At 36.9% G+C, this 24,885-nt stretch overlaps 2 protein-coding genes across 7 annotated transcripts in view; both read right to left on the reverse strand.

Moving 5' to 3' along the window:
• Positions 1-521, reverse strand: part of MANBA (mannosidase beta) — a 78,667-nt gene extending 78,146 nt beyond the window's left edge. For 2 of the 6 annotated variants that reach the window (XM_081076665.1, XM_081076668.1), the window contains exon 1: positions 256-520. In XM_081076665.1, the coding sequence (XP_080932791.1) occupies positions 256-432 (177 nt within the window). In that variant the 5' untranslated portion in view covers positions 433-520. Of the gene's footprint in view, positions 1-255 lie in introns of all 6 variants that reach the window. The other 4 variants (XM_081076669.1, XM_081076666.1, XM_081076670.1 and 1 more) reach the window with 3 other exon arrangements.
• Positions 522-14,590: 14,069 nt separating this feature from the next.
• The window catches only part of UBE2D3 (ubiquitin conjugating enzyme E2 D3), a gene marked incomplete at its 5' end in the record, with an annotated part of 11,996 nt that continues 1,701 nt past the window's right edge, over positions 14,591-24,885 (reverse strand). Inside the window, 4 exons of the mRNA XM_081052832.1 lie at positions 14,591-16,373; positions 18,368-18,461; positions 20,736-20,841; positions 22,112-22,189. Of these exons, the coding sequence (XP_080908958.1) occupies positions 16,328-16,373; positions 18,368-18,461; positions 20,736-20,841; positions 22,112-22,189 (324 nt within the window). The 3' untranslated portion in view covers positions 14,591-16,327. The remainder of the gene's footprint in view (positions 16,374-18,367; positions 18,462-20,735; positions 20,842-22,111; positions 22,190-24,885) is intronic.

Consider the following 24,885-nt stretch of genomic DNA (forward strand, 5'->3'; position numbering starts at 1 on the left):
TATCTAAACTTCCGCTCTCCAGTTACTGAGGTCCCAGCGCGGCCGGGTCAGTCTCCATGCAGCACAGACCAGGGGTGCTCTTTGCCAACAGTAGATAACACTGCTTGGGCAGTTTCCCCACTCACCACAGGCTGCACAGAGGAAGTCAGCGCCAAAGCGAGAACGCCCAGGGCTGGGGGCTTCCAGGCAGTTCCCGGGCCCCTCACCATGAGCGGAAGGCGGGCGCGGGCTCGCGGGGACTGTCGCACACGGTACCTGGATGAGGTTCCGCTGGAACAAGGCGCTGTGCACGCAGCCGGGAACGTCCCCGGGTAGCTCCAGCGAGCCGTTCCCGCTGCGGATCCTCCAGCTTCCCCGCAGGCTGAGGCTGCGCGCCGCGGCCGTGATACCCGCGCCGCACAGCGCGAGCAGCAGCAGCTGACAGAGGCGCATGGCGGGGCGCGGGGGTTCAGGCCCGCACGCCGCAGGGGGCTGCGGAAGCCACCGCTCACTCGGGCGCCAGCTCTCCCGGCCCCGGCCCCGCCCCCGGCTCCCGGCCCCGCCCCCGGCTCCCGGCCCCGGCCCCGCCCCCGGGTCAGCTGGGCTGCGGGGATGCTGAGCGTGGGTGTTGAAGCGGCCGCGGGAGGGCTGCGCTGTGCGCTCGGATCCCTGGGCTCCGGGCCCTCCCGAGCGCTAGTTCCCGCTGCCCCAGTGTCCGAACGGGAGCCGCAACCGTGCGCGGCAATCGGGACACGCAGATCCCTGGGCTCAAAGTGGCGCAAAGCCTGGGGGAAGCTCAGGGACAGACAGTACTAAGCGGAGACCACAACCAGAGTCGTTCCTCACTGCTTCAGAGAAGCGAAACACCGAGACACCCCACCACTTTCGTTCCCCCAAATGTCCCCAGACCCCCATCCACGCTGCAAGGTCCTCCTGGCGGCGGTGACGCCCACTTCCGGCAGCTCCACAGTGGTCTCAGAGCGTACCCCGCCCTTCAAAGAGTAAATAATCACTAAAAGTACCTAGTACTAGTAATTCGTGGGGTTGTTTTGCGGGCTGAGAAAATCCGTGTACAGCGTGCAGTACCGAGCCTGGCCCAGAGAAATCCCAGCACGTTAGCTAATCCTCTGACTGCACTGTGACCTTCTGTTTAATAATGCCCCCCACAGAGGAGATCCTGAGGTTCCAGAAACTAGCACTAAATGTGCAAATTTAAAATCCTCTGCTGCTCACTAGCTGTGGGATTTGGGCAACCCACAAAATCTCTCATATCTCCATTTCCTGAACTCGGAAATGTAGGTGGTACTCCTTATTCAGGTCGTTATAAGCATAAAATGGGTTAACATAGATGGCTGTTCCTAACAATGCCGGGCGGGATACCCAAGAAATACCACAGGTCTCATAGTCACATGGTCTACTTGACTCCCATTTTTGCAATAGGCTGTAACAGTGATCCTAAGAAGTTGAGAGACAATTTCACATTGCATAAAATAGACGGGCTTATTTCTCTGTTGATGTTATCTGTCTAATTTTGTTATTTAGAAGAAAGTTTTTAAAGAGAAGTTGTCCCCTCATCAAGTCCAAGCTTTGTTTTGCCTTTTAATGGCCCTGGAATTGCCTAAATCCATAGATACAAGACAGTATTTTACTTTTTCAGAGTCACATCTTGGCTTTAGGGACATTATGGATTGTCCAGCCCAAGCCTCTGGCTTTATAGCTGAGAGAACAGGGTCCAAACAGGTCAAGTGACTTGCCTATCATACAGTGGCAGACAGGACCAAAACTCTCCTTTCCTGGTCCTTAGTCTCTTGCAGTTGAGCCTGTTGATATTAAAGGGGAAAGGCTCTGGCTGAGTCAAAGCTTTCCTCACTCCAGACGCATTCTTACTTTTGATAGGAACAAAGCTCTCAATTCAAATAACATGCTATACTGCATGGCATTAGATGGCAGCCCTGGTACGTTCAAAACTGATAACATGATTTATGGCCACGAGAATAAAGGAATTTTTTTTCATAAATCCCAGAGATTCCGTTAAGCCAAGACAAAAGAAAGTTCATGCTGATAAATATGTTTGGATATATTCTGTTCTATTAAGAAATATTTTAGGGAATCTATTCGTTAAAAAAAAAAAAAGCAAGAATAGAAATATCATTCCTTCTTTCATTCCAGGACACAGCATAACGTTGTTTGGATTAGTACTTTGTTTTGAAAACCAAGCGCTTCAAGCAAATGCAAAGCCCTAATAAGTATTCTGCCTACAACTGTGATTGGCACAGGTGGCATGATAAAGTGTTCATTTTGTTATAGAATTAATTTTTTGCCCATTATTTCTAAGAAGAATAAATCTTATTTTGTGATAGTCATAAAACTTCTCAACTCATGTAATTTAAAGGCACAATATCAAATACAATTCTAAAAATAGTCACCCATTCTGTAACCTTACACTGTATAAATGAATTCCATTTTGATCATCTCATTTGATGCTGTCCAGAATTCAGGTTATTTAGATCATGTGATAGTTCCCTGGTTTAAAGAAACAAATACAGCCTACAGAGTTTAAATGACATACAGCATCAATATTCTGCTACAGGAGGCCAAAGAGGGCTTTTTGGCTCATGTCACCATGCTTCCTTCGTCTCTAAATATATGAAGTTAGTAAACTCATTGAATGCCATGGTATACTAACGCCAAGGATGTTCCAATCCCATGAGATAATTACATAAGTTATAAAAAAGGGAAGAAAAATTCATTTTACTTGCAGAGGGAGTGGCCGCTCCATGTGGACCCATGGACCACAGGTGGGCTGCACACAAGCTGTGCAGAGGCTTGTAGAAGTGAGTTCAGGTGTGTGACCCTCCAAGCCACAGGAAGCTATGTGCTCACCATGCAGGAATTTAAATTTCTGTGTCAAGGGGGCTGAAAAAAAGTTATCACCTGGCCAAGGCTACAAGGTCACACAGATGGATTGTGTTCTGGGCCTGCAGATGTTTTCTGAATGTCTTCACACTCACACCAGCCAACCCCCCAATACACAACCAGAACAGCTGTAAAACCTCTTATTTCCTGCAATGCCCTCCAACGCCCTCTACTGAGAAAGCTTAACATTGTGTTCATTTTTTTTAAAAATGCTTAAAGGAATTCAGTTTATCACAGAGGCTATGTTGAAAGGTGAATTTGGAGCCTAGAGGCAATAAATTGAACTCAAGTTCCAATTAGACATATATTAGATTGACTCATATCTCTTTCCGTGTTTCTTAAACTCTTTCCTATTTTACATCTCTCTGTGCTACATTCTTCATTCTGTGCTACATTCTTCATATCTTCCATTGCTGTGTCTACTGGGCTATTAAACCTACCCTCTGAGTTCAAATTCCAATTCTTCTTTTTTTTTTTTTTTTTAAGGACATGCTTTTGGTTATTTTTCAAAACTGGTCACTTTTATTGTCTTTTGCTCTTTATTCATATTTCAAACTTCTTTTATTTCTGGCATGATGTTAAGAGGTAAAGTCTACAATTTGATTACCTGATTTTAAATTCCAACCTCTGCCATTAGCTGAATAACCTTAGGTAAGTCATTTAGCCTCTTTGTCCCTTAGTTTCCTCATCTGTAAAGCAGGGATAATAATATATGTTTGTTAATAAGGATATTAGTTTGTTGATAATAAGTATATAACTAATAAATATATATTTGTTATGAGAATTAAGTTAATACATGTATAGTCAGTAATATTTTAATAACTATGTAGAGTGTCATATAGGTAATAGACTTATAGGGTTATCACTTTTTCAGATACACAGAGGGTGCCACAAAATGTATACATGTTTTAAGAAAGGAAAAAACTGTATTAAAATTGTAATGAATGATGCTAGCATTCATTTGATTAATGCTACCTTTTGAACAAATGTCTTACTACACATTGGTACGTAATTCAATCCAACTTCGAAAAGTGATACATAGATAACATCTCTTAAAATGTGTACACTTTTTTGGGACCCCCCCCCAGTATAAACTCCTTAAAAAAAAGGAGTTAACATGTGTATGTAAAGAATTCAGAAGAGTGCTTGGCACCTAAAAAGTATTACATAAGTGTTGGCTACTACCTATTGTGGCTATTTTTTCTATTGAGGTGAAATTCACATAACATAAAATTAACCATGTTAAAACATACAATTCAGTAGTGTTTAGTATGTTCACAATGTTTTACAATCATCACTTCTAACAAGTTCCGAGCTTTTTTTATTATTCACACCGGAGACTCCCTACCCGTTAAGCAGTCACTCCCCATTCTTTCCTCCCTCAACCCCCAGTGCCTGGCACACATCATTCTGCTTTCTGTCTCTATAAAGTTCATATAAACAGAATCATACATGAATGCCAACTATAATTTTATATATATAATGTGATGGTTCAGTGTGAGGTCAGAGGGATAGTGGATGGGGGGAGGGGGGTTCACAGTGTGAGGGATATAAATGATGAACATCTAAGTATTACCTTGTCTTGTACACCTGAAACTAATAAATAAATAAAAAAAAAACGAAAAAAAAAGAAAAAAAAAAAACAGAATCATACAATATGTGACCTTTTATGTCTGGCTTCCTTCACTTAGCATAATGTTTTCAAGGTTTAGCCACTTTGTTGCATGTATCAGTATTACATTCCTTTTTATGGCTGAATAAAATACATTATTATATGGATATACCACAATTTGTTTATTCATTTATGCACTGCTTCCACCTTTTGCTATTATGAATAATGCTGCTATAAGCATTCATGTACAAATATTTGTTTGAATATCTGTTTTTAATCTTTTAGGGTATATATCTAGCAATAAAATTGCTGAGTCGTAGGGTAATTCTGTTTAACTTTTTGAGGAACTGCCAAACTGATTTTCATAGAAGCTGCATCATCTTATATTTCCATCAGCAATGTATAGTTCCAATTTCTCCAAATCCTCAAAAATACTTATTTTCCATTAAAAAAAGTTATAGCCATCCTACTGAGTGTGAAGTGGTATCTTATTGTGGTTTTGATTTGCATTTCTCTAAAAACAATAAAGTTGAGCATCCTTTTCTCATGTTTGCTGGTTATTTGTATATCTCTTCTGGAAAAAGGTTTACTCAAATACGTTGCCCATTTTAAAATTTGGTTACTTATCTCCTGTTTTACATTCAATATTACATTACTTTTTGGTGTACAGCATTGTGGTTAGACATTTATATAACTTACAAAGTGATCACCACAATAAGCCTAGTACCCCCTTGACACCATACATATTATGTTATTGACTATATTCCCTGCTGTATTTTACATCCCTGCGACGATTTTGTAACTGCCAATTTGTACTTCTTATTCCCTTCACCTTTATCACCCAACCCCTCAACCTTCCTCCAGCCTGACAAATATCAGTTTGTTCTCTGTATCAATGAGTTTGCTTCTCTTTTGTTTATTTATTCTGAGTTTTAGATTCCACACATAAGTGAACTCATATGGTATTTGTCTTTCTATGTCTGATTTTTTTCACTTAGCATAATGTTCTCTAGGTCCATCCATGTGATCACAAAAGGTAAGATTTCATTCTTTTTTATGGCTAATATTCCACTGTATATGTGTACCACTTTTTCTTTATCCAATCGTCTATTGATGGACACTTAGGCTGCTTCCTTATTTGGCTATTATAAATAGTGCTGAAGTGAACATTATCTTTTCAAATTGGTGTTTTGGATTTCTTCAGATAAATACCTACAAATGGAATTGTTGGGTCATATGGTAGTTCTACTTTTAATTTTTTTAAGAACCTCCATACTGTTTTCCATGGTGACTACCCCAATTTGCAATCCCAGCAATGGTGCATGAGGGTTCCCTTTTCTCTGCGTCCTCATCAACACTTGTTGTTTGTTGATTTATTGATGATGGCCATTCTGACAGGAAGGTGATATCTCATTGTGGTGTTACTTTGCATTTCTCTGATGATTAGTGATGTGGAGCATTTTTCATATGTCTGTTGGCCATCTGTACGTCCTCTGGAGAAATGTCTGTTCGAGTCCTCTGTCCATTTTCTAATTAAATTGTTTGTCTTTTTGGTGTTAAGCTGTATGAGTTCTTTATATATTTTTCATATTAACCTCCTATCAGATATATTGGCAAATATTCAGTAAAGTGTCTTTTTGTTTTGTTGATGGTTTCCTTTACTGTGCAAAAACTTTTTAGTTTGATGTAGTCCCATGTGTTTATTTTTTCTTTGTTTCTCTTGCCTGAGGTGATAAATCAGTAAAAATATTATTAAGGGTAATGTCTGAGTTTACTGCTTATGGTTTCTTCTAGGGGTTGTATGGTTTTAGGTCTTACATTTAAGTCTTTAATCCATTTTGAGTTTTTTTCTTGTATATGGTGTAAGAAGGTGGACTAGTTTCATTTTTATTGCATGTATGTGACCAGTTTACCCACGCCATTTATTGACTAAACTGTCTTTACCCCATTGTATATTTTTGCCTCCATTGTCATAGATTAATTGATCATATAGGCATGGGTTTACTTCTGGGCTCTTTATTCAGTTCCATTGATCTATATGTCAAATTTTATGCCAGTACAATGCTGTTTTGATTACTATAACCTTGTACTATAGTTTGATATCAGGTAGCATGATACCTCCAACTTTGTTCTTCTTTCTCAATATTACTTTGGCTATTTGAGATCTTTTGTGGTTCTATATCAATTTTAGGACTATTTATTCTAGTTCTGTGAAAAAAAAATGCCATTGATATTTTGATAGGAATTGTATTGAATCTATAGATTGCTCTGACTAGTATGAATATTTTAACAGTGTTAATTCTTCTTATCCATGAACACACTATATGCTTCCATATATTTGTATCTTTTTCAATTTCTTTCTTCAACGTCTTATAATTTTCTGAGTACAGTTCTTTTACTTCCTTAAATTTATTCTTAGGTATTTTTTTATGAAATTGTAAATGTGATTGTCTTAATTTATCTTTCTGTTTATTACTGGTATATAAAAATGCAACTAATTTCTGAATATTAATTTTGTATTCTGCTACATCGCTGAATTCATTTATCAGTTCTAGTGGTTTCTTTGGTGTACTCTTTAGAGTTCTCTATATGTACCGTGTTTCCCTGAAAATATGACCTTGCCGGACCATCAGCTCTAATGTGTCTTTTGGAGCAAAAACCTCTTAGAACTGTTTTGGCTGTTTCCCTTAGATGTGGGGTTGTTGTGTTTTCATTATAATTTGTTTCAAGTTATCTTTTGATTTCTTCCTTGATCTTATTGTTAACCCATTCATTGTTTATTAGTATGTTATTTAGCCACCATATGCTTGTGTGTTTTTTAGTTTTCTCATGTAATTAATTTCTAGTTTAAAATTAATATCATTGAGATCGAAAAAGATGCTTGGTATAATTACAATCTTCTTAAATTTCGTAAGACTTATTTTGTGGCCTATTATGTGGTCTATTCTGGAAAATGTTCCACGTGTGCTTGAAAGAATGTATATTTTGATACTTAGAAGTGAAATGTTCTAAAAATATCAATTAAATCTGTTTGGTCTAATGTGTCATTTAAGGCCACTGTTTCCTGGTTGATTTTCTGTCTGGATGATCCATCCATTGATGTCAGTGGGATATTAGGGTCCCCTACTGTGACTGTTATTACTGTTGATCCCTTCCTTTCTGTCCATCAATATTTGCTTTATATATTTAGGTGCTCCTACAGCAGGTACATAAATGTTTAAAAGGATTATATCCTCCTGTTAGATTGATCTCTTTATCATTATGTAATGTCCTTCATCATCTCTTGTTACAGCTTTGTTTTAAAGTCTATTTTGTCTGGTATAAGTATTGCTACACCAGCTTTTAGGTTTTGTTTCCATTTGCATGAAATATCTTTTTTTTTTTTTTTTAAAGATTTTTTATTGGGGAAAGGGAACAGGACTTTATTGGGGAACAGTGTGTACTTCCAGGACTTTTTCCAAGTCAAGTTGTTGTCCTTTCAATCTTAGTTGTGGAGGGTGCCATTCAGCTTCAAGTTTTTGTCCTTTCAGTCTTAGTTGTGAAGGGCGCAGCTCAGCTCCAGGTCCAGTTGCTGTTGCTAGTTGCAGGGGGCACAGCCCACCATCCCCTGCGGGAGTCGAACCCGGCAACCTTGTGGTTGAGAGGACGCGCTCCAACCAATTGAGCCATCCAGAGCTCAGCGGCAGCTCAGCTCAAGGTGCTGTGTTCAATCTTAGCTGCAGGGGGCACAGCCCACCATCCCTTGCGGGACTCGAGAAATTGAACTGGCAACCTTGTGGTTGAGAGCCCACTGGCCCATGCGGGAATCGAACCGGCAGCCTTCGGAGCTAGGAGCACGGAGCTCCAACCGCCTGAGCCACTGGGCCAGCCCACATGAAATATCTTTTTCCATCCTTTTAATTTCTGTTTGTGTGTCTTTCGATATGAAGTGAGTCCCTTGTGGGCAGCTTACGTATGGGTCTTGTTTTCTTATCTGTTCAGCTACCAAATGTCTTTTGATTGGAGCATTTAATCCATTTGCATTTAAAATAATTATTGATAGCTAGGTTGTTATTGCCATTTTATTACTCATGTTTTTTATATTTTCTCCTTCTCCTTCTCCTCCTCCTCCTCCCTCTCCTTCTTTTTCAAGAAGTTCCCTAAACATTTCTTGTAATACTGGTTTGGTGGTGATAAACTCCTTTAACTTTTTCTTATCTGGGAAGTTCTTTATCTCTCCTTCAATTCTAAGTGATAGCTTTGCTGGGTAGAATACTCTTGGTTTTGGGTCCTTGCTTTTCATCACTTTGAATATTTCATGCCAATCCCTTCTTGCCCGCAAAGTTTGCATTAAGAAATCAGCTGACAGTCTAACCGGAGCTCCCTTGTATGTAACTAACTGCTTTTCTCTTGCTGCTTTAAGATTGTCTGTCTTTATCCTTTGGATTTTAATTATGATGTGTCTTGGTGTGGGCCTCTTTGGGTTCGTCTTATTTGGGACTCTGCACTTCCTGGAATTTCTTTGCCAGTTTAGGGAAGTTTTCAGTCATTATTTCTTTAAATAGGTTTTCATTTCCATATTCTCTCGTCCCCTTCTGGTGCCCCTATGATGTGAATGTTTATATACTTGATGTTGTCCCAGAGGTCCTTTAAACTATCCTCATTTTTAATTTTTCTGTTCCAATTGGGTGTTTTGTGCTACCTATGTCTTCCAAATTGCTGATTCAACCTCTGCTTCATCTAATATGCTATTGAATCCCTCCAATGTAGTCTTCATTTCAATTATTGTATTCTTCATTTCTGACTGTTTTAATGTTTTCTATCTCCATTTTTATGTTTCCTATTTTTTTGATAAAGTTCTCACTAACTTCATCTACTCTTCCCCTAAGTTCATTGAGCATCCTTATAACCAGTGTTTTGAATTCTGCATCTGTTAGATTGCTTACTTCCATTTTGTTTAGTTCTTTTTCTGGAGTTTTGTTCTATTCTTTCATTTGGGATATGTTTCTTTGTCTCCCAATTTCGGCTGCCTTCCTGTATTTGTTTCTATGTATTAGGTAGGGCTGCTTTTTTCCTCCCAGTAGTAGAGTGGCCTTATATAGTAGGTATCCTGTGGGGCCCAGTGTTGCAGTCTCCCTGGTCACCTCAGCTGGGTGCTCCAGGTGTCCCTTGTGTGGGTTGTGTTACCCTCCTCTTGTAGTTGAGCCGTGGTTACTGTTTGCACATCAATGGGAGGAATTGACCCTCTGGCTGATTGGTTGTGAGGATAGGCTGTGACTATAGTGGAGGAGCTGTGGTGCAGGGTCTGACCCTATGGAGCAGGATTTGCTTTAGCAGGGCTCTGATGCCTCTCAAGTCTGCCCTTTGTGTGTCACATGTGGAGACAGCTGAATGGTGCTCTGGCTTGGTCCAAAGCCCGCCACCAGACATGCTGTTCCTGGCGCCTCCTATGAGAGGCGCCACCATGGGCCAAATTCAGCTAAAGCCTGTGCCCGGTCCAGGGCCAGCGGCATGAGGCACAAAGCAATCAGCAAATGGCAGCCACCTGCACTGGGCTTGGAAGTGCCTTGGAGGGGACACACCATTAATCAATGCTGGCTGCCAATAGTGCCAGGTTTGGCACTGCTAAGCAAGGGGTAAGAGGCTTGCCAAGGCCACAGGCTATTGTTCTGGGTTTTGTGAACCTTTGAGAGATTTTAGGAAAGTCCGCAGCATGAGCCAAGACAGGCCATTTATATAGAAAAACCAATGGAAGAGGCTTGGGTGGACCCTCAATTTGAGTGGGCTGGGGGCGGGGGGTCTCAGGGAATCACCAGGGCAGGGCAAACAGTGTTAGCCAGATTGATGGAGACTCAGATATGCCTCCTGCTTGCATCTTCACACCAGGAAGGGGGAGGGAGGGCTCAACAAAGAAATAATGGATTCTGCTAGCACTTCTGTCTGGGAGGAAGCTGCTGCTGAAGCCAAGTTCCTCCCTGTATGTTGCTGGCACCTTTCGAGCTGCTGTCCCAGTGCTGGAGCTCAGAAAGAGTATGTCTATCAGTGATGAAGTCTGTGCACAGGCCCTTGGAGAGCAACACCTGGGACTCTTAACAGCCCTGTCTCATTCAGCCACAATTTCTGCTGGTTTTCACAGGCAGAAGTTGTAGACTTCTCTCCCTGGCACTGGATCCCTGGACTGTGTTGCCTGTTGTGGGGCTGGGAGACCTCCACAACCAAGATATCCCTCCTAATTTCTAACCGCCACATGTGGGTGTGGTACCAGCTTTTTTCACATCCCCACCCCTCCTATGTCTCAAGGTGGCCTTTTCTGTATGTCCTTAGCTGTAGGACTTCTGTTCAGCTAGACTTCAGGTGGTTGTCAATGATGATTGTTCTGTAATTTACTTGTAATTTTGATGTGTCAGGAGAGGAGGTAAGTTTACCTACTCCACCATCTTGACTGGAAATCTACTAACACATTTTTAAAGGAAAGTTACTTTCCCAGCATTTAGTTGCATGTTCACAGGAGAGTTGGTCAGGGTCATCATCCATACTGATAAAAACGGAAATGTCCATCTACTCGCCATGGTGGTATTTTACTTGTAGTCAAAGAATGTTCCATTTATTATTTTTCTATTGTATATTGCAATTTGATGGGCAGGGGGTGTACTTTTGGAGTTAAAGCAAGAAATACCTTTTGCAAAGTCTGCCACTTAGCTTAGTTATTAAATATTTGACCAGCTATCAATGTACCAAGCAGTCATCTAGTCCTGAGGAACATTACCAAAACAAAATCCCTGTTTTTATAAAGCTTACGTTCTGGGGTGGGATTGAAGAGTAAACAATAAACACTGCATGTAAGGTAGCTAATACTGAATGCACCATGGTGCACTCTGTAATGGTGGTGCTATTTTATATAGTTGAGAAAAGCCACTTTGGTAATTTGACATTTGAACAGAAACCTAACAATTAGGAAAGTGGGAGCCATATGTCTGAGGTAAGATAATTTTAGGCAAGGGAAGAACAGGGGCAAACATCTTAGGGCAATAGAAAGCCTTGTGTTCAAGTCTCAGCAGGAATTGTGACAGAGCTGAAGAAGTTGGGGTGGCAAGTAAGTGATTAAAGATGTAGAGGTGGTCGGAAGTCAATGCAGTCTATAAATTGGCTTTTAGTCCTTTTGGTTTTTACTCTATGTTTGGAGCAAAGTGATGAGATGATCTGACATGACTTAAAAGGATTATGCTGGGTGTTGTATGGGGAATAGAGTGCAGCAAAGAAAAAGGCAGGGAGACCCCTCAGGAAGCTACTGTCATAATCCAAGTTAAGAGATGTGGAGCTTTAGACCATCGTGGCAGCAGTGTGTTATGCTGAGGAGCTGAATAAAATTTCAAGAACTGACAGGATTGCTGTTTGATGTTCAAGTGGAGTGTGAGAAATCAAGGTTGCTGCCTAGATTTGGGGCCAGTGCAACTGGATGTTTACATTTATTGATGCCAAGAACAGGGAGAGGGGTGTGTGCATCGGTGTGTACAGATCAAGTCAGTCTTAGCCATCTTAAAATCACCCATTAGGTGTGTAAGTTCAAGAGATGGCTGGTAGGTCAGCAGGTGACAGTGGTTAACTGTGTCCTTAAGCAACTAGAGTATGAACGGACTCCCATTGTTTGGCCTTACTTCACCCTACTGAATTTGATAGTCAACAAGGAACCGAGGTTATAGAGGCTCAGACAATAGGATGTAAAAACGAAAATTACTTATTTTATAAATCCATTTTATACAATACAGGAAAAAATTAAGAGGGCGCTTAAAAAAATAAAACTTCATAGTGTACAACTTGGAGATAATTATCAGAATCACTGTGTACCAGATTATAAAAAATTCTACAAACTGAGGCCAAGAAAGGAACAAGTAGTTATACGGTAGCAGGAAAGTGCAAAATAGTGGTAACTTCTGGGGATTTAAAATGTTCAGCTAACTTCAATCTTCCTCGCCTTTCTAGAAAACTTGTGATCTTTCAATATAGTTCAACTTTTTTTTCGGTGGGGAGACGGAGCTGTCATTTTAAAATTCTATTTCCAAATACTTTATAATTTATTTTCTCATTACATTGAGAGATGTTTAAATAGCTACCTTAAGCTATAATCTGTTAAATTCTGTACCATTGCAAATATTCCCAACAAGATACCTGAATTTTTCACTCAAAAAAGAAAAAATGTTGCTTTATATAAGGCCATGGGATGAGACCAGGGTTCAAATCCTTGTTTAGCTAACATTTAGCAGACTTTTGTACCTGCTTACTTTTAAAATACTACCTGGCCGTTGTTTGAATTACATAATCCCCCATAGTTATTTATAAATTTGAACATTATATTGTTACTAAAGTTGTAGGATGTTATCTTAAATGTGTACATCAACCTAATTACTTACAATTCAAAGTACAAGTTTGTCAGACAAAATTCAGTGCTTGGGCATACAATAAAACAAGTTCTTACAGCCATGAAACAGCAAGACATAAAAAAGCTAGCGTCTAAGGATTACTGCTGTAGTCTGTTAAAGGGAGAGTAGGAAGACTTCGGAATTACCTGGATGGCTTGTAACAAGCGACTGGGTGCCACCCATTTATGAATCAGTAGGTCTGGAGTGGGGTCTGTTAATTTCCATTGTAAAGAATTTCCCAACTGATACTGATATTGCTGGTCTTGGGACCAGACTTTGAGAACCACTGTCCTAAACTCTTTTTAGACGGTAGTTTTAATAAGTTCAAAACAGAACTTACACACAGTATTAAGTGTGGATTTCACGTTAGGTAGAATTACTGAGTAAGACCGAAGTGTCTTTAAACAGACTTTAATGGTAACAATTCCTTTAAGCTCAGTTAACCTTAGCTATTACAAGTGTTATGCAGATGTAACTATTAGACAATATTTAGTGACTTGCACTGGGTTCCTCATAAGACAAATTCACTTAAAAGTGTAATCAACAATCATTAAACAATTGTTATGCCAACACAAAACATGGCTAATTTGAGTCACCCCAAAATCACTAACACAGCATTATCAGTATCTGAAGCATATTTCAACTAAGCCATTAAAAAAAGAAAGTGAGTGTTCACTACCCCTGAGACCACTAGTTTAACTGTGGTTCATACTTTAAAAAATTGTGAGTACACCCACACAAGAAAGCAAACTAAGTTTTTTTTAATCTGATTATCACATTGCAAACTTGCCCAGAACAAAAATGAGCCACTTAAAATGTAATTTAACATTGACAAGTCAACTGGACTATAACTCTCACAGGTTAAGAGAAACTTACTTAAAATGAGTTTATGCATTAAAAGATATAGGGAATATATAGAACCTAAATCAGTTTTTAAATCTGCTAATATTCACTAAAGTCCTACCATGGCACTAGTAGTATACATGGGGGGAAACAGGGCCAAATTCTTGGATTCTTTTGAAGATTTCATTGGAGAACTCAAATCCAGTGTCCATACATTCAAAAATGTTGGTTTTCCAGGTACCTTACTATTCTCTTAAACCTGGAGAAGCCTTTATGGCTTATTCCCTCAGAAGTGACATAAGAAATGTAGAAAGCATCAAGTCAAAGATAGAGAGCTGGACACATCTACTAATGATTTAATCAACGGTTTAAGGAAGTCATCTCTATAAATACTTAAGGTTTTCTATGAATAAAAAGGTCAATTTGAAAGCCAGTTAGGGATCCAGAAGCTCTGACAAGTGTTTCATTCATGATCGGCTTTCAAGAAATGGTATGTCTACTAAATCTGTTATTTTGAGAATATAATTTCTCAGAAGTAATTTTGAAAACAGAGCCATAGAACGGTACTAATATTCCTTATCTTGTAGAGTGGTATGGTATTAATTTCTCATTTGTAATATGAATACAAAATAGTTTCAACAGTATGGTATCTACCTTAAGGAGTCACTTTTTAAGCAAAAAATGAAAAAAAAAAATCACACATTGGAAAACTGTATAGTTGGATTGATATTTCTCAATGAAATGCTTATTACAGACTTAACAAAGCTAGAACATTTTTGGAAGGCATGCATTTCACTTCCAGTTTAAAGAACCTTAAGTCAATAAATCATGTCCAAACTACGTATTAAAATGTTTATAAAAATCAAGCTTTAACATTTATTTTATTATCTAGCTTTCCACATCTGTGTGCAGACAAGGAGTAAGATTGCACATTAAGTGTAAGCAGTGCAAAAATGTTAAAGTGGAGAAGTCACAGATGAGCTAGAAATCGAATACAAGATCGTAAGAAAGCAATGGACAAATCAAAATAACTAGGTGAAAAAGAATAAAACTATACGGTCAGAAATAGGAAGGGTGAAGAATGATAATGCCCTTGTTACTACATAAGTTAAATTAGTGGCACACATAGCACTTGTCAAACAAAAAATCCAATAGCATTGACTTTTATTCATTCATGTTAAGTCACCTGAAATGATATTTGTTGCATTTAAATGCTCATTAATGTAAATGGCTGAACAAATCCATTCAATGGATACTCAATATCCCACATAGTTAAGTCACTTCAACACAGCCTCATGACAACTCCCACACCAAAACAGTACTTTATTTTGTAAATTTTAATCCATTATTACTCCCATGTTATGGTTTTTTCAGCTGTCAAGTGTACAAGGTGAAGAAAAAATTTAGTTAGATGGGGGTTGCACCTGGAAAATAAAATTTCTTAAACTCCATATACATGTTCAAAACTGCTGGGTCCCAAGTCCATCTAGGAACTCCAGGGCTGCCCAGTTATCACGTGCAGCATACTAAAGCTACACTATCCGAATAGCTTATTAACTCTGCATAAATCAGGTCAATCAATGTGTCAACCTGTAACAGACTGTGCACTTTTAACTGAACATGGCAAAATATTCACTCTTTTGAACTTTACATCATCATTTGATGTCAAACAATGAAGCAAATCCCAACAGTATTTACAAACAGCTTTGCATTTACAAAAGATTGTTTCCCATACTGATTAATCCAGGCAGCTAACTCATTGGTTTATGCAACTTTATTGAAGAAAAATAAATCAAATACTAGCAGAGCTATTAGTTGATCACTCATCCATTGACAACTTGCATCATTTATTCAGTGCTATATTAAACAGTGTATTGGAAGATAGATTAACTAATAGCTCCAAGCCTCCTAACAATTTAAATGAAAATTACAAAATGTTTGAGACCCTATTTTGGAATACAAAGGGTGTTTGACTTCCAATTTCCATTCTCTGTAGAACAAGAACAGGTCATTCCTTTATTGACATGCATAAAATACATCACATTTTCTGTTCTGCTGATGCTATAAATTCAATACCAATTCTCCAGCCACATCAGTTATGAGCATAAAGTATATCATGTAACCTCAGATCTCTAACAGTGGAAGGCTTAAACAAGAATGGATGCTGTTTGAATAATGCGGCTTCCTTTGATGTGACAACTGAGCATCCATCTCCCTCCCCCTCTGGTGATTTCTTCAGCATGTTAGAGCAGTGAGGAATGGTTTTAGTCTCATAACCAAGTCAGAGTGAAGACATTGGCCACATAATACACATGCTCCATTTTTTTTAAAAATTCTGAATCTTGGGCAACTGTTCTCTTGTAACTACTTTACAGTTTCTAAAAGCAGTTATTGTCCAAAGCTGGAAGAACTTAAGTCTTCTCAGATGAGCATGTGAATGAATGGAGGGAGGTAAACAAAAAATAAAATTAAAAAAGATGAGGTCTGATAGGGGAGCAGCCGGATAAGAAAATCAAAAAAGGAACAGTAATTTAAAGTTTATTCCAGCTATAATGCAGGTTATTCTGACTTTAAGGTAGCATCACATGGCATACTTCTGAGTCCATTCCCGAGATATTCTGTTGTACCTGTAAATAAAGAGCGTGTTATTGAAACAGTTATAGAATTCTTAATATTTAAAAGGTAAGAAAACACTTCTATTTTACCTGCAGACTCATCACAGAGTCATCTAATGGCTATGATGAGAATAAAGCCAACAATGGTACTCAAAGCAATGTGGGAAATGAGAACCTTATGCTTCTAAAACACTGAAAGTAGTATTTTAATAAACACAATAAAGTGGCATTGAGATTGGGGAGCTAACAAAAATCAAAGACCTCTTCTCTCCCCTACCACTGAGCTAATAATGTTCTGTTAGAAAATCTACAATTAGTATCTGTTCCAACAAATTTTAACATTTAAAAAGTTATTTTACAGTTCATCATGGACTTATGTCAGAACAGCACGTTCTGTACAGCTACAAAAATTTCCATCAAATCCAGAACCAAACAGTTAACTAAACAATATTATCTGAATCCTAGACTTTGAGAAGTCACATGACCCTGGGTAATACCAGAAGAGAAAACGCCTTTGAGACTTAGGCACAAGCAGAAGATATTAAGATATTGGGAGGATGATAACAGAGCAGTTTCTAGAGGAGGTGAGTGTGAGTGGTATGTGTTAATTAGAACCACATGTGTTATTTTTAAATAGTGTGCTGAGTGGAGCCAAACAAGCCCCACTTGAGGCCTGATAAATGGGAATCTCTGGTACAACTGGGGGAATCTTGCTAAAAAGATCAACAGGTAATTCACACACAAGCAAGGTTATTTATTACTGAGGAAGAACACTAATAATAAATGCTATCAACTTTTCCCTGTTACACCCATGCCTTGGTCTACTTACCAACAAAAAATATAGTTGATAACCTTAAGAAATGAATATACATCAAAGGGCACAGGAAAACTTTTAGATATTTATTTACAGTTTGAACTTTATAAAGTATCAACTAGCTTCATTTCAAACCAAGAACTAAACATGGTTCAAGCACTTTTCTAAACTTGAACAGAGAAGTTTTTTCTACCAATTCATGGTTACATCATTTAAGGATACTTCTCAAAAAGCCAGCACTTTAAAACAAAGGCTTCATTTAGCATACAGGGAGCCACAAATTAGAGCTGACAATAATGCATGCATGTGAGTAATGAATATTTAGTTTAGATGCTTAGGCTTAATTGAAAGTGTTTTTCCCTTACATTATCTCTCAGCAAAATTTGAACTAATCACCACATTCCATATAGCATGGGTATCGAGTCTAAAACATACCAATTTAAATTTAAAGACTGGTGATTTAAAAGATAATACTTGAATTTCTATTTCTACTAGTGCTATATAACTGTTTTGTCATGCAAAAATACTCTTCAAGCAGTAATGACTACTGGGTATACTTTCACGCTAAACAAAGATCAAGCAGGTAAATGTACAGTTTTCAGAAAACTGCCACATCAGTTACCTTGTTAGTGAAAACAGTGCCTTACAGCATGCAGCACTCAAGTGCTGGCAGGACCATGAATAAGCGCACCAGAGTGCAGAGCCTCTTACCCTACAACATAGCGTATTTCTCTGTCCACTCTCTTGCTAACCTATTGTACCTAATTGAACAAGTACACTTAGCATTAATTATAACAATACGAAAGTTATAATGGTGAAACTGTACACAATGGTAATTCAAATATTCGAGAAATTTAGAACGAATTTTTAAAACAGTACTAATATTTTTTTCAAAAACATAATTGGAGTGAATAATTTGCTTTCTTCTCCAAAACTTAATAATTAAAGTGACAAAGTGTTAGAAATGTGACACATTTTAGAGGGATTATTCACTGTCACATAAACTAAAACCTAGTAATTTTTAAAAACAATCCCTTTTGAATAACTAGGTTTCTTCATTACTTCAACTATTATCTTACCAGAAATAAGCATCAAATCTTCTTGGCATTACCACCACTTACAGCAGAGTATAAGCCTAACTCATTGAGAAAAAGGACTTTTTAATATTATTTCCTTAAATTACTGTACTTACTTATCTCTGTCTGTTTTATAGATCCGTGCGATCTCTGGCACTAGGGGGTCATCTGGGTTTGGATCACATAGCAGTGAACAAATGGATAAAAGAACTGCAAGAAAACAAATGTCTATTACTCAGCATCAGGAATTGGATAAAGAAAAGTGTATTTAACAACACATATTATACCCACTTTCATCAACGGATAGATCATACAGACAGAAAAAAAATCAATAAGGAAACAATGGCCTGAGATATCACATTAAACCAGATGAACTTGGTATTTACATAACATTTCATCCAAAAACTACAGAATACACATTCTTTTCAAGTGCACATGGAACATTCTCCAAGATAGATTACACTTTAGGCCCACAAAACAAATCTCAAGTAAATTCAAGACTAAAATTTTGTCAGGCATCTCTTCTAACCACAACAGTATGAAACTAGAAATCAATTAAAAACCTATTTATAAACCTCAATTATCGAAAGATTTTTATTAGTTTGCATTTTAATCTCAATGAGACAAAGCTTTGCAGAGATTTTTGCTTGACAGGAGACAAGCTCCTGGTAAATAAGAAATGCTTCAAGTAGAGCTTTGTTGGGATCAAGTTTAGTACTGACTAGCTGTAAAAAATACTGCTAAACTCAGCCGTTCTGACACTGTCAAATAACGTCATGGTTTATTGGTTTTTAAAAAAATAATTAAGTGGAGTTTCTTTGTATGGAAAGTTTCATGGTACTTTTTCTTTTTCTGCCCTGTTCTCAGTTTTTACAAAAACTTCCAAATGCTCCACTGACTGTATGTTTTGTCTGTCTGAATTTATAAGGTAGAGGCCACATTCTCAAGAGTAGTGACTAAGTGAAGCAATGTCAAGATATATTACTGAGCCTTCAACTGTCTCTTCCCCTAACCTGGTTCAACATAGAAGATGCCAAGCATCTAATTCTAATGGAGCACGTATCTAATTTTGAGTGCCTGTTGCGTGCCAGACATTGTGCAAGGTGTTATAACATTTTAAGATATAAAAGCATGAAATGGGTATGATAATCTTCAGATGAAGGCCAAAAAAAAAATACCATAAAGAGACATTAATGTAACAGTAAATAAAATTTTAATTCCAAGTGCAAGGGGACAGATATAAAACTCAACCTGCAAATACAGAAACATAGTGTTTCATTATTATAGTGCATTCCCAGGAATGATTAATAAAAAAAAAAAAAAAAAGGAACCTAGTATTCAAGTATTCTTAACACCTGGTATCTGGTGTTAAGAGAGCCTTATTTGAAAGAAAACTGAAATATACCCAAGAGGGTGAAAAACAGGTCTAAAGTTACATTACACTTGAAAAAAATCATGGCAGCACTAAACCAAATTGTTTTTCTTACCCTAAAAAGTGACTCTAGTTAAACAAAAGTTTGGGAAATGCTACACTGCCCCTTAAGTGAGATTCAAATGCACTATGTAAGCATATGAAAGGATTTATGAAATCCTGCCTTAAATCCCATTTCACTTCACATTTACCATACTCATAAAAAAATCATAGTTTTTTTGTAAAATGTTATACCATTAACTATTCCAAGAAACAATGTGAGGATGCTAAAGTTTGCTGATATTCTCAAATATCTGAAACACTGTCCTAACTAGCAACAGTAAAAAACCAATTTTGTGCAGCTAAGGAATGCCAAACTAATACCAAAAATTACTTGAAGGCAGACCTCCTCCTCATTAAGTAGTTTTGTGGTAGGTGATTTTATTTGTGGGGTAAACGTGACATAAAAGCCACCAATCATTCACAAAGGAGGGAGAGATGGAAAGATACTCTATCTCCATCTGGATAGTTATGTGGAGGAAACTGAACAACCTATTAGAGATGTCACATAAGGATTCCTATTAAAAGGAGAAGAGTAGAACCATTCTAGAGACATTCCCAAGACTCTAATTTTAGACTATTACTAGATAGAAACAACCTGTCACGTTCACATAACACCTAACTAAAAAATTCCTTTTTTAAAGTTTTTTATTTAAAAAATAATAAACACAAAAAAGCAAGAATCAAAATTTCCTTCAATGGAAACCTCAAGATTTAAAAGTTCTTTTAACTTTAGGAATTGAAAAATACTACTGAAATCAATTAAAATAAACTTTGCTTTTATTATTTGATATTTGCAAGTAATGCCCCAATATCCTAATTTGAATTTTAACTTCTTCCCACAAAACCTTTAATCAATACTGCTAAAAGAGCAAAGATGATATAACTTTATTCCTTCCCCACCTCTTACCCAAAAAGTTAACGTAAGGAAGACTCAGACCAGCAGGCCCCAAAACGAAAACTCCTTTAACTATTAGAAAATCAGAGAAGCTAGTTTTCTAAAAGTATTTTACCTTTAGAAATAGTTAAAGCAGGAGACCATTGTGACCTTAGAATATCGAGACAAATGCTGCCATTACTGTTAATATTTGGATGATAAATTCTTGTTGTAAATGCAACCTAAAACAAATAAAAAACCTTTAGATATTTTTCCCAAATAGAAACAAGCATCTTAAAGTGAAGTAGAAGACTTCTAGCAAGGCTTAAAATGTCACAATTTAAAAAAAATCAAATGGCTAAAATCTTAACTTATATACATAAAAGAATAAATTATAGAAAACGGTTTTTACATTCTGACCAAAGATCTCCCAGGGACTCCCATTTCTTAATTAAAATGGAAAATACAACTCTGGGGCAAAATGTTATTCTCATCGATATGGTGGGATGTTCTTAAGGATAACTTTGGCCCTACGATATCAGAAGTATCAAAGAGCAATCTGAAGGATATTTTTAACATTCATTAAAAGCTAAGAAACTGTTGGATGTAAATCAAAATTTATAGACCAGCTCATTTAAGGTTATCAAGTTACAAAGGTATGTATTTGCGCTTGCATTTTCACTGTACATAGAATATAAATTTGAATATCACAAATGTGTTTCATCTAAAGTAACTCATATCACACCCACAACATGATGAAGGTTATAGTGAAGCAGCAATGTTCTATGTGTATTATCTTCCATAGTTATTCTATAGGTTGAATTTGTGTAAACAGCTCTGAAAATTCAAGGGGAAAATATATATATATACATACATACATACATACGTACACACACACACGCATATATATACCGACACACACACACACACACACACACACACACACACAGAGCTCTTAATACTTGTAAACCAATTTACCTCAGTGCATTAAGCCATTGTAAGTTTTGATAGATTTATTCAGTTATGTATGCAAACTCAACCCTAACCCTAACCCTAACCCTAACCCTAACCCTAAACTCCCAAAATGATCAGTCTAAATCCCAACACAAATATTAAGTTGCAGTAATACGTGCAAATGCATACTCAAGTTGAACATTTGAAGCCTACTAATATAGAACACTAGGGTTAATAATCCAAGTTTGTATAAACACAGTAATGGAGGGGGGAATTTCACATTGTGTATTTCAGTCTTGCAACATTAAGGTAAAGGTAATTCTTATCTCCATTTACAAAGTTCAAATCCAGGTCTAGCTGCTCTTCTAACTAAAGGTTTAGAGTCAGCATTCTATTATCAGTGACTCAAATACATATAATCAGCCTCAATTATTCTTATTCATTACACACACAATGCAATTTAACCTTCATTATGCAGAAGCCTAATCTCTAAGAATGCGATATTCCTCTGAAATAAAGTATAAATCTATACAACAGATTATGGGAGAAAATACTTGCCTTAGGTGGTTTGAAGGGGTAGTCTGTAGGAAAATGAATTGTCAAAAAGAATACACCGCCTTGATATGGGCTGTCATTCTGTGAAAAGAAAAATATGCTTGACTAATACTTAAAATATTATTGCTAAATAATCCGTAACACTTCTATTTTCTAAACAATTCTCTAATATGAACTGAAATTACCTACTATTTGCACTGCAATCAAGAGCCTAAATTATTCCAAAATTCAGTTCATATTAATGGGACAAACAATCAGAATTTACTATAGAACAAGGAAATTTTACTTAGATACCATATTATATTAAGTCACTGAAGAACTTAAAAAATTATCCAGAAACACAAGTGTTCTAGATCCTGATTCTCACAAAGGAAAAGCATACCGCGCAATAAAGTCTACATACAGTATTATCTATCAAACTATAATCTGAAAGTAAATTTTTACATTTGTAAAATGACAGCCATATATATATATATATAATATAATATACATACATATATATATATGTTTGTGTGTGTGCATTTATATATTATACACAACTGACTTTGAACCTCTCAACAGGTCATTCTGGCCACTGTGAAACCAAAGTGTTAGCTTTTGTAAGAAACATACAACTATTTTCAAAAGAAGCCCAGCAGAGACAACATAAGTTTTTAAAGACTGTTTAATTCTCAACTGGCTCCTCAAAATTCTCATTTAAAACCATGCAAGTGTTTTCTTCAAAAGCATACTGAATTCTCCAAAGCAAATCAATATACAAGATTACTAGATTTGGAAAACAATGTGGAGTAGTATTTGTTTTTCCATTTCAACAGAAAACATAAATTTCAAGCTACAGCAGTACTGTTTCTTCTTTGCTGTTTTCCTCATTATAATTTGAGTATGAAGAACTCCCTCATAGCAACTAAATATTATACAACGTTAGCAAAAAGGGACATTTGGGTGAAAACTACTTACTAGGATTTTACATTTAATTTAACCAATACCAGGAAAAAGATATTGTTCCCATTTTAACTTAAAGAAGTAACTTAGTCAAGCGTACAAATGGTGTACAACTGAAACACCATTCAAACACAGATCATATAAAAAAACATAGATTAACATCAATCAGACTAATAATGACAAAAGTTAGTGTCCTAGTCAAAAAAATATGAGATTGCTTAATTGTCCCTAGACAGGCAAAGAACCAAGATATTTAAAAATGTACAGTAATTGAATTATTATTACCAACATCCATCCCACTCCATTACAGTATGCATATAGCACCAAAACAAGCCTTTCATTATGCCCATTCTGGATATCAGGCAAGTAAAAATTTTTACAGGTCTGACACTTTAATATAGCCAATTTAATCCCCAGACCCCGGTAAAATAAACACTAGTTGAATTAATCTAACTCCCTTCTATATATACATATGCTAGATGTACAAGGGATATATAGAACAATTTTTTATCTTGGTGGGCTTATGGTCTGGTAACAAGACATGCAAAGAAATATTAACAGATATTATGAAAAACAAACAGGGTGTACCTGGGGTTTAAAGGAGAAAGGTCAATTTATTGATGAATTAAAAGAAACACACAATTAGGAAATGGAAGAGCTACAATTTAAATTGAGTCTTTCCTATTCTGAACTCCCTATTTTCCATAGTCTACAAAATTTTAATTCAAAAAACTAAGACTGCAAAGCAGCACCTGAGAAATATAGAAAAAACAAATCAAGGCAAAGCACCAACATGTGAAGTGAATTTCTCAGATTAACGCATCTTTGTTAAGTAATACGGCTAAATTAATTAGGAACAGATGCTTCAAATAGCATACACTTTTATAAAATAAGCTAATACTGAAAATATGTTTATACTGCATACAATCAACAAGTTAAAAGTAATCCTAAAATATTTTTGTAAAACCCAATTCCAACAAAGTTCTGTTTAAGCTTTCATTCCAAGTTTCATACAGTCAAGTGCTGATCTGACTGCTTTTGAACAAAGGCAATCAATTGATGAGATTTAGGCAAAGCCAAATTTCATTTCACTTGTTCAAAAAAAAACTTGAAATAAAACTATTTCGATGTTACAATTTAGTACTAAACTTCCAAGTCAAAGAGGAAAAACTGGTAAAATCACAGATCTAGAGGTAACAAACTATGCCATCTGAAAAATTGAGGCTATCAAATTTACCATAAATTGACAGTGAACAGAATATACAACAAAAAAAATAAAGAATACTTTAATCACTGACTCAAATCATAGAATCTCTGAACTAGCCTCCTCTCCTTTATGCCCACTGCCACTACCTTAGCTTAAGATCTTAATACAGTAGTCTGCCCCTTATTTGTGGCTTCACTTTTCAGTTTCAGTTACCTGCAGTCAGAAAATATTAAATGGAAAATTCTAGAAAGAACCAATTTATACGTTTAAAATTGAATGCTGTTCTGAGTAGCATGCCATGCCACCTGGGGTGTGAATCATCCTTTTGTCAAGCATACCCAGGCTGTATATGCTCCGTTAGTCACTTAGTAGCCATTTTGGTTATCAGATACTGTCACAGTATTGTAGAGCTTACGTTCAAGTACCCTTATTTTACTCAATAATGACCCCAAAGGGCAAAAGTAGTGATGCTGGCAATTCAGATAAGCCAAAGGGAAGCCATGAAGTACTTTCTTTTAAGTGAAAAGGTGAGTACAATGTGATTTTTAGACAGCCCACATTCATGTATCTTTTATTACAGTATGCTGTTATAATTGTTCTATTATTGTTAATTTAATCTCTTACTGTG

Source organism: Rhinolophus hipposideros (genome assembly GCF_964194185.1).
Source record: "Rhinolophus hipposideros genome assembly, chromosome: 1".
NCBI classification, from domain to species: Eukaryota; Metazoa; Chordata; class Mammalia; order Chiroptera; family Rhinolophidae; genus Rhinolophus; species Rhinolophus hipposideros.